The following is an 18132-nucleotide window of genomic DNA, read 5'->3' as shown; positions in this document are numbered from 1 at the left end:
GTTGCTCATAACCAGTTAGCTGATTTAACCATATTTGGTTTGGTGTTAAGCCAACTGAAAAGATCGATTTACAGGATATGTTACACTTCTGTCATGACACATGTCCCATTGAAACCCTAGTTCTTTGAGCACAACTGGGGCCCAGTGACAGCAAACTTTCACCTTCACCTTCATCTACAGTCACTGACTGTAGTCCATGCAGAGCAGAACTTTTATCTCTACCGTTTTTAAATTTAGGGAGCTCTCAGCTGACCTACTGCGAATGATTCCTGACAACCACATTCTATTGGCTAAGCTGTGTGCATTTTACCCAGGAAGTGTCGCTGAAATCAACCACTTTCATGACAGTGTGAGTAGGCAATCATTAAGTTAAATCTAAGAAATGTTTTGGATGAAATGGAATGGATGCTTTCTGTCTGATGTTGATGATATTAACATTGTGATGGTTATAGTGACTACGATTATGTGTTGTTTGTCATTCAAGTGCGGTCTCCCTTCATTAGAGGAATGTAAGGCCCTGGCAGAAGCAGCCATGTGTGAAGGAGATTTGTTTTCAGCAGTAAAATTCCACCTACTGAGCTCTGAACCCGAGAACGCCCTTCGGATAGGGCTAGATCATGTTAAAGGTATTGGCTACTGAGTTTCAGTGTGTGTCTGTTTGTTTATGTGTCACCCACCTATCATAACATCTACACATTTTAAATATGATGGCACAAATTACCTTTAATATGAAACAGTTGGTAATATTTGCAATGTTGATTGTTGTAAAAGTTAGATTCTGACATGCTATCAGTTGGTGTGATTGACATTTTTCTGCCAATAATGTTAGCAATCAATATTATACTGAATACATAGATAAATTGAGCCATTCCATGGTTGTCCCACATGCTGGTGCAGTAACAAGTGGAATGACCAGTTTCCAAACCAATCTCTATGAAGACCCTAAAAATCTGCACTTTCTAATTGATATGGTGTAAAATACAGTGAATTACAATCAAAACATTCATCAAATCTTCAAAAGAAATATGCATATACAATTAAGTTAATCATAACAATAACTTGTTAATACTTAATTGTGCTTTGCAGACAGTGTCAAACTGAAGAAAGTAATCTAAATTTCTGTCTTAAAGCACAGATCAATTAGAAACTCTCTTTGAATTTCCTCCTCACCAGAACAGCTGACTCGACCTGATTGGACAGTGGATATTGTTCAGCCAATCCTGGACCTTATGAGTTACGTCAGAACTGACTGCCTCATCAAGGCCAAGTTAACTGGGTAAGATCATCTATTACTTAATATTAATACTTTTTAAAATTACTTTCACCAATGCTGTTGCTTCCTATACATTGTTAGACCTGATCATCATCCAGGCCTTTGTGCGTGTGTCTGTGTGTGTGTGCGCAGAGCCCGCAGTGAGCTGTTGATCCTGTGTGGTTACATTGGAGGTCTGCTGGCCATCAGAAGACAGTACTCTAGCATCGTGCCTGCACTCTACGAATACACCAGGTAGACACACAACTATATGTGTTAAGAATTATTTGTTTAATATGGCTTCAACCTTCGAAATACTGTTGTTTCTGTGGTGTTTTGCATGTCCCAAAAAGGTGTGGTGTAAAAAAACATTCACATACATTTTATCTGTCTTGTTTGTTGGTGGTAATTTATAGAGGTTTTTTTAATCTATTCTAAGGGTGGAGGACTAATCAGATGACTGTAATTATACTGTTTATCTGATATGTGCCCAGTAGTCATCATGACAACTTAAACATCATTGAACCCACACCTTTATATCAATAATTCACCCCATGTTACCTTGAATTCTTGAAGAAACTATATTTTTCTTGCATGCCTCCACAGTGAAAGAAGAAGCAAAAGTATTGATGAACATGAGTAAATTCAAAAGCCTAACTATATCAAAACATCAGTTTACAAACTCTCACATAAGTTGAACAGTACTTCCAAAACACTTGCATTTTTGCCAAAACTGTTTAAAACACTTCTACTACTACAGTCTCAGTGCGCCTGGGCAAACATGAGACGAAAGGGGCGGAAGGATTTGAAATGGTAAGATTGTAGTGAAGTGATTAGGAACATGAGGAACTCTTACTAAAAAAAGTACTGGGGTATACAGCAATAATGCGCGCTGTGTTTTGCAGTGATACTTTTACCTGATGTAGTATTCAGTATTTCTTTACTTTGATAATTACCATAATCAGGTTTAAATTGGATGAACAATTTGTAAGTCAGTCCAAAAATATTTTGTTGGTTTCTCAGTCAGCTGATGAAGCGGAGGGAAGTGTGTGTTCCTCTGAAGATTGAGCAGCTGTCTATGGAGCTGGATACCTGGCGGGCCTGCACACAAAGTAACAGCAAGTAGGTTACACAGAGACACACACAAACTTCAAAGAAAATGGTATTTCAATTGAATGTTATTAATAACACCATGAAGTACAATAAAAAAAGACATATAAATGAACACCAATTGGGCCGTGTGATATATGAAGTTTAAAGGAGACGATGGGAAAGAGGGGAACCCTGTCATGACTCACTATTACAGTCATGTTTAGTCTCAGTTGCCCAGTAGAGCTAAAAGCTAAGGCCATGATGAGGCCAGTTCCCAAGGCATAGAGGGGAGTTAAGCTCACTTGAGATACATGTGGAGCAGCTGAATCACCACTGGGGAGACGGATGTGTTATGAGTAATGATTAAGATGGTCATGTTGCTGCCTGACGGATAGATCTGGTGACTGAAGATAAACATCTTTTTAAGTATTGAGGACTTGCTGATAAGGAGACGCTGACTACGTTTACATGCCTAATCAATATGACAATCCGAATGAACCAATTGATTTGGTTCATGTAAACATTCCGTTTTCTGAATAAGACCTTATTCAAATGGAGCATTTTCTGACTAATGCCGTGTTCCCACCAAACGCACGAGTAGATTACATACAAAGTCTATGCACAGACGCAATGAGACTGGAGTGACGCGATGGCGCGTCGTGATTGACACCATTCGTGACGTAAAACTAGCCTATCAGCGTTGAAATGCTCCTCCTGTCATCACTGACATCCTGCCGTTGTTGAATTAGAAAACAAATACTGTAGCCATAGGTGTTCACCCAGAGCTCTACAATACCTCATATTAGTAGAGACCAGACCAAACTATATGTAGAAATGTATGTGTGTAAACCATATGGTACAAACAATGAAAAAGACGCTGCCGTATTTACGCCTAGATGACGATATTTTCTCCATTGAGAAAACAAGTATTTTAAAAGTTATTTGCTTGTCGTCTTGCGGAGAGAACTAACAAAACATGAATTCAAACTTTTTATAAATCTGCATCAGTATGTAGTTATTTATTGTAGTTTATTTTGTGTTCACCTATAGTAAACCAGCCGACGTGTGGCTTGCTAGAGACAGTGAATATACCTCGATAAAATCCATGGAGCGCCTCCACATGATGTTATGAACCCAGACAAGAAGGTTTAGTTTACCGGTATATACTAGGACTTCCACAACAAGTACTATGCAAGTACTAAGCAGAAATAGAGATTATTTTTTCCATGGTTGATGGCGGAAATAAATAGCTTAATAACGGCTTCCAGGGCGATAAGCCACACCCCCTCTGAATCATGGAAATTACCAAAAATGGTCCCCCGCGTTACTCGCGGCATGAATGACGCGATTTAGTGTGAGCTTAAGACGTGTGATATTATTCAGGTTTTAGAAAAAAAAAAATTATATGTATACAGCACATCCAGAATATGCGTCTCAATAGGGGTTTTTATGGCACTTTGTGACACACTTCCTCTTTCCTGTTTACGACCAGCTCTGTGCTTTGTACACAAACTAGCCAATAGTGTGCAAAGCTGAAGCAGAGATGCACGCCCAAAATAAAAGCCCACATTTCTGGTCAGAAAGAGAAACCTACTTTTAAACATTATGAAGCCTCGGATATCAAAAGTTTTTTGGACATTCGCAAATATTGCAACACCAACCTTTTCAAGAAGGTGGTTAAAGGAATGAAAGAGGGAGGCTGTGTTCACATGGTTGAACAAGTCCACCACTGGAGAAAACTTAAAAAATATATATTTAGAAGAAAATAGCAAAATAGCATACAACATGTTAGGGCATCGACTCGTCTATAACACAGTAGAGAATGGTTTCGACTTGGGATTATCTGGCCCCGGTGATGAGGATGCGGCAAGGGATCATTTTATGTTAATCAGAATATGGACGGCTGCATGTAAATGTGAATATTTGTGGAATATTAATTTTGTTAACCATGATTATTTGATGCATGTAAACGTAGTCACTGTATCGACCTCATGTTAACTGCACCAAGGAGGAGCTCAAAGTGTTGTGCAGCATTATTAAAACCAATGAAGCTAGAGAAGCTAGAGAAGCTAGAGCTTCTTGACAGACTAATATTAGATATCTATATATCTTTTTCCCAAAGAAGTATAGAGGGTGATTCAGGAGATTCATGGAACCAGATATAGAAATATATAAAGTATAATTTCCTTTGCTGCCAACCTCCTGGAGGTTTTGTTCTGGGTGGAAATATGTCCAACACTCACACACTGATAATAGATATACATCTATCTTCACACTACCATATGTTTAAATTCACCGGCAGATGCTTATGTCTGCTTATGTCTGGTATATAGCTTCACAACTGTATCTCCATCTGTCTGTTTTCAACAGTCCTTCATCAGAGTGTCAAAGAGAGGAGTTCAGCTACCTCGAGAGGAGAATCCAGCCAACACAACCTGGTATAAATAACAGTTCTAAACAAAAGTTTATCAGGGGAGTTTATGGACCTTAAATTCCATCTTTTGATAGATAGATAGTTACTTTATTAATCCTGCAAGGGGAAATTTTTTCTCTACAGCATCAATTATGGTACAGGTAAAAATAACAGAGTAAAAATCGTAAATATCAAATGCAAATATCAAGTGCACAATATATACAATGAAATAGAATAATATTAAATTAACTAACTAAACAGTAGTGCAAAGATTATACCAAACAGTGTAACGAGTAACGCTGTTATAGTTTTGTAATTGATCTGGCCAGAGGTGATTTATTATAAAGTCTTATTGCAGTGGGCAGGAATGATCTCTTGTATCTGTCCTTGTGACAGCAGAGCTGGATGAGTCTGTTGGAGAAAGTGCTCCGCTGTCCCTGCAGTAGGTGGTGGAGAGGGTGGTCCGGGTTATCCAATATGGATAATAGTTTCTTCAGTGTCCTCCTCCACCACCTTTTCCAGACTGTCCAGTTTGCAGCCAATGATGGAGCCGGCCTTCTTAACCAGTTTGTTAAGTCTGTTGGTGTCTCCGGCTCCAATGCAGCTCCCCTAGCAGACTACAGAGAAGTACAGTGCACTGGCTACAACAGACTGGTACAACATCTCCAACATCTTGCTGCACACATTGAGTTCAGTCTGTTGTCGATGGAGACACCCAGGAATTTGTACTCCTCCACCATGTCCACATCCTCTCCCAGAACTCTCAGCGGTTGTGGCGCCGTCGTCTTCCTCCTGAAGTCAGCCACCATCTCCCTGGTCTTGGCCACGTTCAGAAGCAGGTGATTTTTACCAGCTCACTCCACAAAGTCAACCACCACTGCCCGGTACTCCTCCTCCCGTCCGTCCCTAATACACCCGACCACTGCAGAGTCATCAGAGAACTACTGCAGATGGCATGACCCTGAGTTGTACTGGAAGTCAGTGGTGATCCACGAGACGGTGGACGTGTCTACCCCCACCACCCGCAGCTTCTCACTCAGTAGCAGTGGTTGGATGGAGTTGAATGCACTGGAGAAGTCAAAGAAAGTGATTTTTACAGAGCCACCGGTTCCATCCAGGTGAGACTGAGCTCGTTGCAGCAGGTAGATGATGGCGTTATCCACTCCCACATGCGGCTGGTATGCAAATTGCAGAGGGTCCAGCGAGGATTTACCTGCGGTCGGAGGTGGGCCAAGACCAGCCTCTCCAGCACCTTCATCACATGAGATGTGAGGTCAACCGGTCGGTAGTCATTGAGGCCAGATGGAGTCGTCTTCTTTGGTACAGGAACCAAGCACGATGTCTTCCACAGCACCGGGACTTCCTCCTGCTTCAGGCTCAGGTTGAAGAGGTGTTGCAGGACATCAGACAGCTGGATGGCGCAGGTCTTCATGACCCTGGGGCTGATGCCATCAGGTCCTGCAGCCTTACCTTGGTGGAGTCTCTCCAGCTGTCTCCTAACCTGGCCAGTTGTCACAGATAGTGGTCATGGCGTCAGTGATGGAACAGCCCTTTGATGTTGAGGGCTCTGTGTCCATGCAGCTCACCAGGGGGGACAGGCAGCAGAGGTGTTTGGGAGGTGTGGTGTGTGGAGGAGACAGATAAGGGCTGTGAATCTGAACCTGTTGAAGAAACAGTTTAGCTCATTGTCCCTCTCCAGGGAGCCCCCTGGTTGTCTCCCTCCAACCTTAAAGCCAGTTATCTGCTTCATCCCGGTCCACACCTCCCTCACGTTGTTCTGCTGGAGTTTGGCCTCCTGTAGGAGTCCTTGCACTCCCTGAGTTTCTCCTTCAGGCTGTACTCACCTGTTCCCAGACCAGAAAGCTGCTTTCTTCTTATTAAGAAGAGCTTTCCGATCACTGGTGATCCATGGCTTGTTGGGGAATGGAATGATGGTTTGTTCACTGAATTTAATGTATTCTGTGATTCTGTCTGTCATGCTGTTGATGTCCTCCCCATGTGGTCCACACAGCACATTATATTACATTACATTACATTACGGCCATTTAGCAGACGCTTTTATCCAAAGCGACTTACAATTCAGTATCTATCTACACACCGTAGACGCTTTTGGGGTTAAGTGTCTTGCTCAACATGAGACTAGTAGAGCAGGAGCCGGGGATCGAATCGACTTTCTGATTGAAAGGCGGCCCTGCTCTCCACTTAGCCACGGTCACCCCACACACATCCCAGTCTGTTGACTCAAAGCAGTCCTGCAGGGCGTCATTAGCCTCCTGTGTCCACCGCCTCACAGTCCTGGTGGTTACAGGCTGCCTCTGCACCAGAGGAACGTGGATGTGGTAACCAGGTTGTGATCAGACCTACCGGGGGGGGGGGGGGTGGCAGTAGAACTGTATGCATTAGCATACAGTAGGTCCAGTGTTTTATTGTTCTGTGTGGGGCAGTCAACATACTGGTGAAAAGTTGGCAGGGCTTTATCCAGAGTGGTGTGGTTAAAGTCTCCAGTAATTGCCAAAAATGTGCCAGGGTGTTGAATCTGCAGTTTAGACACAGTGGAGTGGATAGTGTCCACTCCACTGTGGCTGATCGAGGAACGTAGACAGCGACATGACTCAGCGGAGGTCTCATCCGCCATCCAATGGCGGATGAGAACTCCCTCGGCAAATAATGACGCATTCCCACGGCTAACAGTTCAATACAGAAACGTTCTTTCACACACACATGGTTGGGTTTGGTCTTCCAGATTTGCTTTTATCTGACAAAGAAACATTTGTGATGTGTAGCTTTGTATTGTGTGTCATGTGTGTTCTTTCTTGTATGACTGTGTTTGATGTGCTTACTCTGTACTGTTTGTTATTGTGTTCTCTTTGTTTTTACCTGCCAAGGGACTGCAGATGCACATTAGTTTAAAGCTATAATCTGGTATGATGCAGCAAATGGTGAGATTTATGTTTTAAACTGTAAACATGGTCCCTTTTAAATCAAATTAACCTAATTAGATTAAATTAATTAAAACACTGCTCATAAAAGGTATATTTTGGGATCAGCAAAATAAGCCCCATACTGAAGCTGGTGGTTGCATCAGCAATAGGAGCTGGAGGCGGTGTGTCTCAGGAACGGGTTTGGCTGATAACAAGTGTGTCGGTTAGTGATTGGCTACTGTGCATAAGAGGCTCTCTGATTGGATGAAGTCTGGCTTAGACAGAAAAATTAATGAAGGAACAGAGGAGGCAAAACTAAGTATTATCTTGCTCGACTCCATAATAATTATGGATTTTCTAATCTGTAAAACTTGATGGTAATACAAACATATTATGTGTAATGGTTAACCGGCAAAACCTGTTCCTTTCTCTCTTAGATGGTTTAGTCCTGTGTGGTGCTGATTATGTGACAGGCTCCAATCTGCCAAGCCACTCAGATGTTCAACTGTCGTGTTTCACTGGACACAGAATACAGGTGTGGGCTTCTTTATTTATTGGTTTGTTTGTATCTACACTAACATGTCTTGTCGACTTGTGAGTTTTCTTATTGTTTTCTTTTTTTATGCGCAGGGACCAGTGTTTTTGCTGGAGGATGATAAATCAGCAATCTCTCTTAATGATGCCTTAATGTGGGCAGAAGTCAATCCTTTCTCTCCTCTGGGAACAGGACTCCGTATCAACCCCTTCTAACACACACACACACACACACACACACACACTCACAAAGAGGACTTTCAAGTGAAAGGTTAATATATTGGAAGGATAGAAGCAAAATGTAAACTGAGCTGAAAATAAAATTTTTGTGCTTCAGCTACTTACTTTGATTGATACAAAAAATAACATGCACAAACAGCAAAAACACTAATGCTACAATACAGAAATATCAACATTAATTAGAAATGCTAACAACTGAAATGTGAAATAATTTTTTTGAAGAATCCCAAATACATTGCAGTGCACTGCTGAAACTAAAATGTAAAACTCAAATCAGAATTGGAAGATCAACCAAAAGATGCTAAGAAAATAAATGCATTACTAGAAAAGCTGGTAGAGAAACATTAGGATGCAGTGTCAAGGGTGGGAATTGAAATGAATCGGATAATAAGGCTGAAAAAATAAATACTTTATTTACTTTAAAAAGTGTATCCATAGAAAAAAGTTGAATACAAGTGTCCGTAAAGAGCATTATGTTTTGGTGTTTGAACAGCTGAAATACATTTCAAAGCACTGTTGATGTAATGTAAAATTAGCAAAATTTGAAGATGAACTGCATTACCTGAAAAAAGATAAGAGCTGAATTACATTGCTATAAAAGCTGAACGCTAAACTGTAATACTTTCAAAGGTGAAAGTCTAAATTGATTAACTGAAAAGCCTAAATGAAGAAATGCTTTGTGTTTTAAAAATAAGCATAAAAGGTAGAAACAAAGTAAAATACAAGCATATCTAAAAATAACGTTTCTGTAGCTGAAAAGTATGCAGAAGTAGTGGTTGACAAAAAAATGTATGGATAAGAATAGATAAACATCAGCCTACTGTAGGGTGGTTCCCATAAGGTGTAGGGAAATGCTGTATGTGCTTTAACCAAAGCGCCACTGATAACCTAAAAATGTCTGCAATTATTAAAGGTGCAACATGTAAGACCTGGCCAGAATTATTGTTTAAAACATGAAGCTTGCCCTGCTTTATGGTCTATTTGACTCTAAATGGACCACAATTTACTAAATGAACATCATACTGTATTAAAGAAGACTTCAAACAAGTGATTAACACAATAAACTCATGTTTATAATGTTTACTGAGGACTTATTTTTGCAACAAGAGGAGTTCAAGGCACAGAATTGGAGGCTGCCACCTGCTGCCAAACCAGCAAGGTCCGGCCCATACTTTCTTGTTGTATCAGTTTTTCCTCAAGAAGCGATAGTGAGTCACTAGTCCAGAGAACAAATAAGTAGAGCTGCCTCGGGGGCTTGTCAATAATACATCCATGGTCCGTGTGCATTTTGATAGTTTGTTAGCCTCGATCCACCTGATTAACAGCGGTGACCATGGATATAACAATCTGCAAATCTCTAATGCAGAAGTTAATGGAGAGGACAGGATTGCATTTCACTCGAGCTGTACCTTACGATTTCATGTGACAAATGAACTGATTGATTGATTAAGTTTACATGCAGCTTGTATTTCGCTATAGCTACAAGGAATATGAAATTGCTAGTGATCTGTCTGCCGAGAACAGCCTCATGGAAGTGATATTTGACTATTTTTATTGTATAAGCAAACGAAATTCAGCAAATAATTTGGCATTATTTAAAGGCATGGCTTCTTTGAGTGGGTGCCATCACAGCCGCTAGGTGTCACCTCAACTAATTTGCGTCACTGAACTTAATCTCGCGGCTGTGTTTGTGTTGTTGATTTTTTTCATGCAAAAAACGGACAAACAATATGGCTTGCTGAGCGTTTATTTGTACGCCGGGCATCCTGCTGGCCAATGATGACCTCCGTGCCCGCATCAGTTTTAAATATTTTTTATATCAGTAACTGTAATGTCTGTGAAACGTGGCTGAATCCTGGAATACTGGGCAGCCCCATTCAACAGTGACTCTTTTTCTATAAACTGATCTGACAGAACAGAGGACTACGGTAGGAAGAAAGGAGGAGGAATTTTCTTTATGGTGAATAATGTTAATGTTAATGCACAGATTGAAGTAGTTCATGGGAGTTGTAACTTTTCCTTGGACGGTTTCATGTGAAAAATAAATTGATTGATTGATTGATTGATTGAAGAGGGCTGTGCTCCAGTTTTTTCGGTGAGTAAATTCTGATGTTAGAATTATTTATGTTATCACCGGGATCAACCACCAACCGAATGCAACAAGACCCCATTAGCTGGGGGACAACACAGAGTTGCATATCCCCTAGCTTGTTAGCCTAAGCTAGCTTGGTAGATTTGAGCTAGCAGGGCGTGTTTCAGCAACCGCTTCATTCAACCTGCCTTGGCTCCATTCACGCCACCTCTTTGCCCATTTTTAGATTAGGCTGCATCGTCACTCATTTCACTTTGACTCTTCAGACACCTATGAGTAATGTCACGGAGACTACATCCATGTTTTTTTCAGTCTATGCTGCCGACTGCACCGCTGCACCGTGTACCGACTTTGGTGTGGTTGCCAGAGCTGATCGCGGCTACTTGTAAAGTATTTCTGTAGTACCTATATTTTGTATGTATCACCCTTTATGGATTATGCCAAGAATGTAACAAGTTTTCCCCATTTTCCAGTTTTGCTAATGTTATATTTCTCGGAAAATAGCAAATTGTTTGGATGTGTATTCCCAAGAATCCCTTTTCCTGGGATTATCCCTAGCACTGAGGATATGATACCTGGGGATTTCCCCGATTCCCTGCCAGTTCAGCAAACTCTCTGTTGTGCTGGCTGAATTTGAGTTGCTGAGGTCGAGTTGTAGAGGTGAACTGCTGCCCTCTATTTCTTTGGAGCCGGTGGCCAGGTATCACACATTGCACCTTTTAACAGTTCAATAAGAGGGAGAGGTCCAAACTGCTTAATCTCTAATGCAGAAGTTAATGGAGAGGACAGGATTGCATTTCACTCGAGCTGTACCTTACGATTTCATGTGACAAATGAACTGATTGATTGATTAAGTTTACATGCAGCTTGTATTTCGCTATAGCTACAAGGAATATGAAATTGCTAGTGATCTGTCTGCCGAGAACAGCCTCATGGAAGTGATATTTGACTATTTTTATTTATTGTATAATACCTTATACCAATAAAAAACTGCTGCAGTGTAATCAATCATCCAATCAACTAACCATGTGTTGCTGTAAGCGGAACAAAAAATAGCTTTAGGTTTTAATACATTTTGAATAATATATAATTCCCCCAGACAGTTCCACGTTTACCAGTCATAGTACAGCTGGGGCAAGACTGCTTTGCCTCTCACATCAGTACTACAAATTGAGCTGAAGGAAGATTGGATTCTTAACCAGGACACTCATCTATTGTTAACAAGGACAACGGCATACAAATTAGGATGTTTTTTATACATCTTTTAATTTTATTTTTTAAGGATTCAAAATATAAATACACATTTATACTAAAAATCACATGGCTGTGGGTATACTGTATAGAGCACTTCCACTGCTGAATCATCAGGGTAAGCACACTCTTCGAATACAATGTACAAACTAAAATCTTAACCAGACCGAGTTGAACAGCATATGAAAGAGTTTACCCTGAAAAATATTAAGACTGAGATGTGACCCTATTTCCTGTATTGTGAAGATATTTGACATACATATTTGCATCTTAATTATTTTTTTATTGAACATACTGTAATGGCTTATTTCCCTTGAAGTCGTTATTAAGCTATTTCTTTCCGCCATCAACCATGGAATAAATAACCTCTATTTCTGCTTAGTACTTGTGGAAGTCCCAGTATATCCTGGAAAACTAAACCTCATTGTCTGGGTTCATAACATCATCTGGAGGAGCTCCGTGGATTTCATCAGTGTATTCACTGTGTCTAGCAAGGCTGGTTTACTACAGCTGTATGAACACAAAATAAACAGATTTTGCTGTGATTTAACTGCAATAAACGGACAAAAAGGATGTCGAAATAGCTACATAATGATGCAGATTTGTAAAAGACGACAAGCAAATAACTTAAAACACTTGTTTTCTCAATGGAGCTTGGATTGATCGGTGCTATACTAACATTGTAGCAGCTCCATCAACACTCAAAATAACGTCATCTAGGCGTAAATATGGCAGTGTCTTTTTCATTATGGTTGTACACACATTTATACACATAGTTTTGTCTGGTCTCTACTGATATGAGGTATCGTAGAGCTCTGGGTGCCCACTTACGTATACAGTATTTTTTCTTCCTGATTAAACAATTGTACATTGACCTTGGCCTGCCACTAACAATAGTCTCCAAGGGTTTGATCAAAGCATACTCTCAGTCAGAGGGAAAAAACATTGCTAGATTACACTACAAAAGAGCCACCCACTCCATCCAAGATACTAATATTAGTAGCAACTGTTTTAGAATAATAACACAATCTACATAAAAAAGTGTAATTAGAGTTAAAGTATCCCACTGAGCAATTTGACGTTGAAAATATGTTTAATAGATGCAGACATTTAGATTCAATGAAAGTTATTCAAGATTGGAAAGTGAACGTTAAGTAGATGTCTCATCTTAGCCTATCCTTCTTCACAATAAGAATAAATAAAATTCATGTTCATTATTTTTTAAATATATCATGATTTTTTTAAAGATTTGGTAAAAAAAAGGGTTATACGTACGTAGGCAATAAATCTGGCTACGTATAACGTCTGATCAACTTCAGAACTAAAGCATTGTTGCAATTATGTTTATTGCTCAGTGGGATAATAAGGGTATAGGTATAGGTATACAAATATTTAGCTGCTTCTGCCGTTCTCTGTGATCGTCCATTTTAAAGGATTACTTCACCCTTAAAATGAACATTCGTATATCAATTACTCACAGCATGTTACCTTGAATTCTTGAAGAAAGCCTTGTCTTTCTTGCATGTGTCCACGGTGAACTGAAAATCAGAAAACAGAGTAGACCCTTGATAAATTTAAGTTGATGGGGGCTGTGTTTAAAAACTTTTAACTTTTAACTTTACTTTTTAAAAACTTTATTACAAGCGTCATTTTACCCATCCTTAGCATATTAGGAGCAACTTAGCATTTTTCAAATGGAATATATTTGTGAATCTCTACTTACTTGTGTGGATTCTTTTGAGACTTTTAACCGTGTAAAATCCCCAAATACAGGGAACATGTGACTCTTAAAATGTAGCGTTTATACAGCTAAAAGTGTTATAGTTTAATGGACCCGTATGAGGCTAAAGCTCTTACGGTGGTGACAGTTTACAAGTTTAAGGAATATATTGTGACCCAACGGAAAACAATAAAGGAGTAATTTCACCAGCAGTAAGTTTCACGCCACTTCATATACAGGGATCCGTTATAACACTATTACATCGTTGGCCTGTCATCTTGCTGCTGTCTTTCTTTAAATAAGATTGTCTCTCTACCTTCAGTACGTTCATGTCGCTGTTACGCAACCCTCCACCTCCCCATCTCCGCCAATCTTCGCAGATTCATCAGCTTCATCAACTCATCATTCTATCAACCTCATCAGCCACCAGACTAGTGTCTGGACTCCACGGGGGGATTTATATTGTTGCCGCTCAGGGCAATCACAACTCGATCACAAATCTCCTCGTCGAGTTCAAGCGCCAAATAATTTCTGTGTAACTCATTAATGCATCATCTGTCATAATAAATGTTAACTACTAATCATTCACTTGTCTCTCCTGATTGAACTGATATATCATAATTTGTAAATAAACAAACAGTAGTACAAATTCAGTAGTATACAAATACATTGTCCTATTTCAGTGTGGCTTTGTGGCACAAGGCAGTAATACTGCCTGTGCCAAAGCACACTGACTGTAATCCTGCGGGCTTATTGTTGGAATGCTGATTCAGCATTCCAAGTATTGTTCTTCGAATCTTTATTGTTGGAATGCTGATTCAGCATTCCAAGTATTGTTATCCTAATTGTTGGAATGCTGATTCAGCATTCCAAGTATTGTTATCCTAATCTTTATTGTTGGAATGCTGATTCAGCATTCCAAGTATTGTTCTTCGAATCTTTATTGTTGGAATGCTGATTCAGCATTCCAAGTATTGTTCTTCGAATCTTTATTCAACTATTTCTTCCGTACGTATTTTGGCACTTAATAACTTCCACATTTCTTAAGCTACAGAAACCATTCAACTATATAAATGTTCAGCTTTTTCAGGAGAGGGTTGCTATTTCTCATAATTTTTCTAATCTTTCAACTTTTTGAATTATTAAGCTTTTTGCAACTTATTTTTTGAATGGGATGTCTATGGAGAATATTTTTAAATCCTCTTAAACTTGTTCAACTTTCAGATCCTTCTACTTCCTCATACTTTCAGCTACAGACACTATTTGAACTTTCAAATGTTGAGAAAACCCTGACCAATGATTGTATGTTATAATCATTTTGATATCTTTTACACTTTTTGAATAGTAGCATTTTTGCTTTCATGTGTTTTTCAGTCCTTTTCTGCTTTTATAATGGGTGTGTGTTGCGCAGCTTAGAGTGCGTGATGTCATCGCTAGAGTGAAGAGAAGCCTGAGATTCCTGTGAAAAAAATATTTGTCTTTTGCGACTGACTCCTCAATTTTCACTCTACATGCATAATTTTTGGATGGAAACGTAGCTAATCTTGTCCTTGTCGTAGACATATGACTTTGGAATCCCACAGGTTTACACATTTGGCTCAAAAGCCTTTACTTGAGAGGAAAACCAACTTTCTCCTCCATAGACCCCAATGTTAAAACGTACTTCAAAAAAGTCTTGCACAGACAAACGTACCCCATTTCTAAATCGCCATTGAAGCCACTTTTTTTTACACTACAGACACAATTTTCGCATGATCTGTTTTTCAAGTCATCCTCCCTCTCCAGTATTAATATTGGAGCAATAGGGGCTATTATGGGGTTTTGGGGGTTTTGTTTGACAGGTGTTTTCCAGTTTTTTTCTCATGAAAAGGCGGCAGGCTCACAGGTGTTCGTGCTTGAGCTAATTACTAATGTTTATAAACACACAGACTCACAGACTCTCCAACTGCTGCGTTGTCACCATGGGAACCAATGACACACGCATGCACACGCACGCACGCACGCACGTGCGCGCACACACACACTCTCTCTCTTTCTCTGTCTGTCTGTCTCTCTCTACACACTCAGTACATATAACTGTCTGTCTGCCTGTCTCACTCACTCACTCAGTACATATAACTGTCTGTCTGCCTGTCTCACTCACTCACTCACTCCATATAACTGTCTGTTTGCCTGTCTCTCTCTCCAAATCACTCAGTCAATGTAACTGTCTGCCTGTCTCTCTCTCCCACTCAGTCAGTCCATCTGACTGTCTGTCTTCCTGTCTCTCTCTCCCACTCACTCAGTACATATAACTGTCTGTCTGCTCTTCTCACTCAATCCAGATGACTGTCTGTCCACCTGTCTCACTCACTCAGTACATATAACTGTCTGTCTGCCTGTCTCACTCACTCAGTTCATATAACTGTCTGTTTGCCTGTCTCACAAACTCACTCAATTCATATAACTGTCTGTCTGCCTGTCTCTCTCTCCCACACATTCAGTCCATCTGACTGTCTGTCTGCCTGTCTCTCTCTCTGACTCACTCAGTACATATAACTGTCTGTCTGCTCTTCTCACTCAATCCAGATGACTGTCCGTCCACCTGTCTCACTCACTCACTCACTCACTCAGTACATATAACTGTCTGTTTGCCTGTCTCACTCACTCACTCAGTACAAATAACTGTCTGTCTGCCTGTCTCACTCACTCAGTACAAATAACTGTTTGTCTGCCTGTCTCTCTCTCCAAATCACTCAGTCAATGTAACTGTCTGCCTGCCTGTCTCTCTCTCCCACACAGTCAGTCCATCTGACTGTATGTCTGCCTGTCTCTCTCTCCCACACAGTCAGTCCATTTGACTGTCTGCCTGTCTCTCTCTCCCACTCACTCAGTACATATAACTGTCTGTCTGCTCTTCTCATTCAATCCAGATGACTGTCTGTCATCCTGTCTCCCTCACTCACTCAGTACATATAACTGTCTGTCTGCCTGTCTCACTCACTCACTCACTCACTCACTCACTCAGTACAAATAACTGTCTGTCTGCCTGTCTCTCTCTCCCACACACCCAGTCCATCTAACTGTCTGTCTGTCTGTCTCTCTCTCCCACACACTCAGTCCATCTAACTGTCGGTCTGCCAGTCTCTCTCTCCCACTCACTCAGTACATATAACTGTCTGTCTGCTCTTCTTACTCAATCCAGATGACTGTCTTTCCTCCTGTCTCCCTCACTCACTCAGTACATATAACTGTCTGTCTGCCTTTCTCACTCTCTCACACTCATTCATTCAGTCTCTCTATCTCTGTCTTCCTGTCATTCTGTCTTTCTCTCTCTGTCTTTCTTTCTGTCTCTCCCACTCTCCCTCTGGTTCTCTCTCTGCTACCACTACTGCTGTTATTCATGCTACTACCAGTACCAATACTACTACAGCTATTAGTACGATTGCTACTAGAACTAATACTACTGCTATCACTTCAAATACTGCCATTACTATTACTACTTCTTCTACTACTACTACTGTTATATTAAATACTACGACCACTACTACAGCTATTACTACGACTACTGATACTACTACTTGTACTGCTTCTTCTAATTACTAATACTTCTACTACTAATAATACTTCTACTACAACTACAACTTCTACTACTACAAATATCACTACTGCTGACATTTTTTAAGCCACAGAAGCTGTTCGAATATCAAAATATTCAGCTTTTTCAGGAGAGGGGTGATATTTTTCATATTTGTAATCTTTAAACTTTTTGAATTATTAAGCTTTTTGCAATTTGTTTTGAATGGGATATCTATGGAGAAAATCTTCAAATCCTGTTAAACTTCTTCAACTTTCAAAGCCTTCTTTCTCATACTTTCAGCTACAGACACCATAGTTAGACGTTTCAACTAGAAGGGTTTTCAGCAGTGCAGTTTAAATGCTTTCGAGCTTCAACATTTTTCAGACCGGTAGTCTCTCATTTCTGTATTTTCAGCAATGTTTTTGCAATTCATTTCAGCTTTCAGCATTCCAACGCATTTTCAGCAGGAAATGCATTTTCTAGTTCAGTGTGGCTTTGTGGCACAAGGCAGTAATACTGCCTGTGCCAAAGCACACTGACTGTAATCCTGCGGGCTTATTATTCAGTGTGGCTTTGTGGCACAAGGCAGTAATACTGCCTGTGCCAAAGCACACTGACTGTAATCCTGCGGGCTTATTATTATTATTATTCAGTGTGGCTAAGCACACTGACTGTAATCCTGCGGGCTTATTATTATTATTCTTATTCTCCATCTTCCACATCAGAGTTTGCCGCGAAACTAGTCCCACAGCGTTGCCAACACCTGCTCAAAAAGTAATTGAACACGTGCGGCTTGATCGGGAATCGTGAGCTATGACTTTTATAAGAAATTCGTCCAGCGGTTTCCCCGAAAATCGCGATCTACGATGAAAAATCGGCCCATTGACTTGAATGGGATTTCGGCGTGAAGAAAGCAAAAAAGACACTTAACTTTGGACCCATATTGACCAGCCATACTTTAACGTAGAAACATGATTCAAAGTTTAAAACGTAGACAAATTGATGGACGTTATTGAGCCAAATGGACATTTTGCTAGCTAGCATAGTTTTCATGAAGT

General features: G+C 40.2%; 1 protein-coding gene across 4 annotated transcripts in view; it reads left to right on the top strand.

Annotated features, from left to right (window-relative positions):
• wdr17 (WD repeat domain 17) overlaps nt 1-8457 on the top strand; it is a 43477-nt gene extending 35020 nt beyond the window's left edge. For 3 of the 4 annotated variants that reach the window (XM_068726581.1, XM_068726582.1, XM_068726580.1), the window contains exons 25-32: nt 238-349; nt 485-626; nt 1174-1276; nt 1406-1507; nt 2276-2374; nt 4715-4782; nt 8116-8213; nt 8309-8457. In XM_068726581.1, coding sequence (XP_068582682.1) covers nt 238-349; nt 485-626; nt 1174-1276; nt 1406-1507; nt 2276-2374; nt 4715-4782; nt 8116-8213; nt 8309-8428 — 844 coding nt within the window. In that variant the 3' untranslated portion in view covers nt 8429-8457. The remainder of the gene's footprint in view (nt 1-237; nt 350-484; nt 627-1173; nt 1277-1405; nt 1508-2275; nt 2375-4714; nt 4783-8115; nt 8214-8308) is intronic. The other variant, XR_011104756.1, reaches the window with a different exon arrangement.
• Nucleotides 8458-18132: the final 9675 nt, after the last annotated feature.

The sequence above is a fragment of the Cebidichthys violaceus genome, unplaced genomic scaffold (assembly GCF_023349555.1).
Source record: "Cebidichthys violaceus isolate CVI_PGR_0920_01 unplaced genomic scaffold, fCebVio1.0.p SCAF_4, whole genome shotgun sequence".
NCBI classification, from domain to species: domain Eukaryota; kingdom Metazoa; phylum Chordata; class Actinopteri; order Perciformes; family Stichaeidae; genus Cebidichthys; species Cebidichthys violaceus.
The sequence above is the reverse complement of the archived record's forward strand: the minus strand, read 5'-3'. Positions and strand labels throughout refer to the sequence as shown.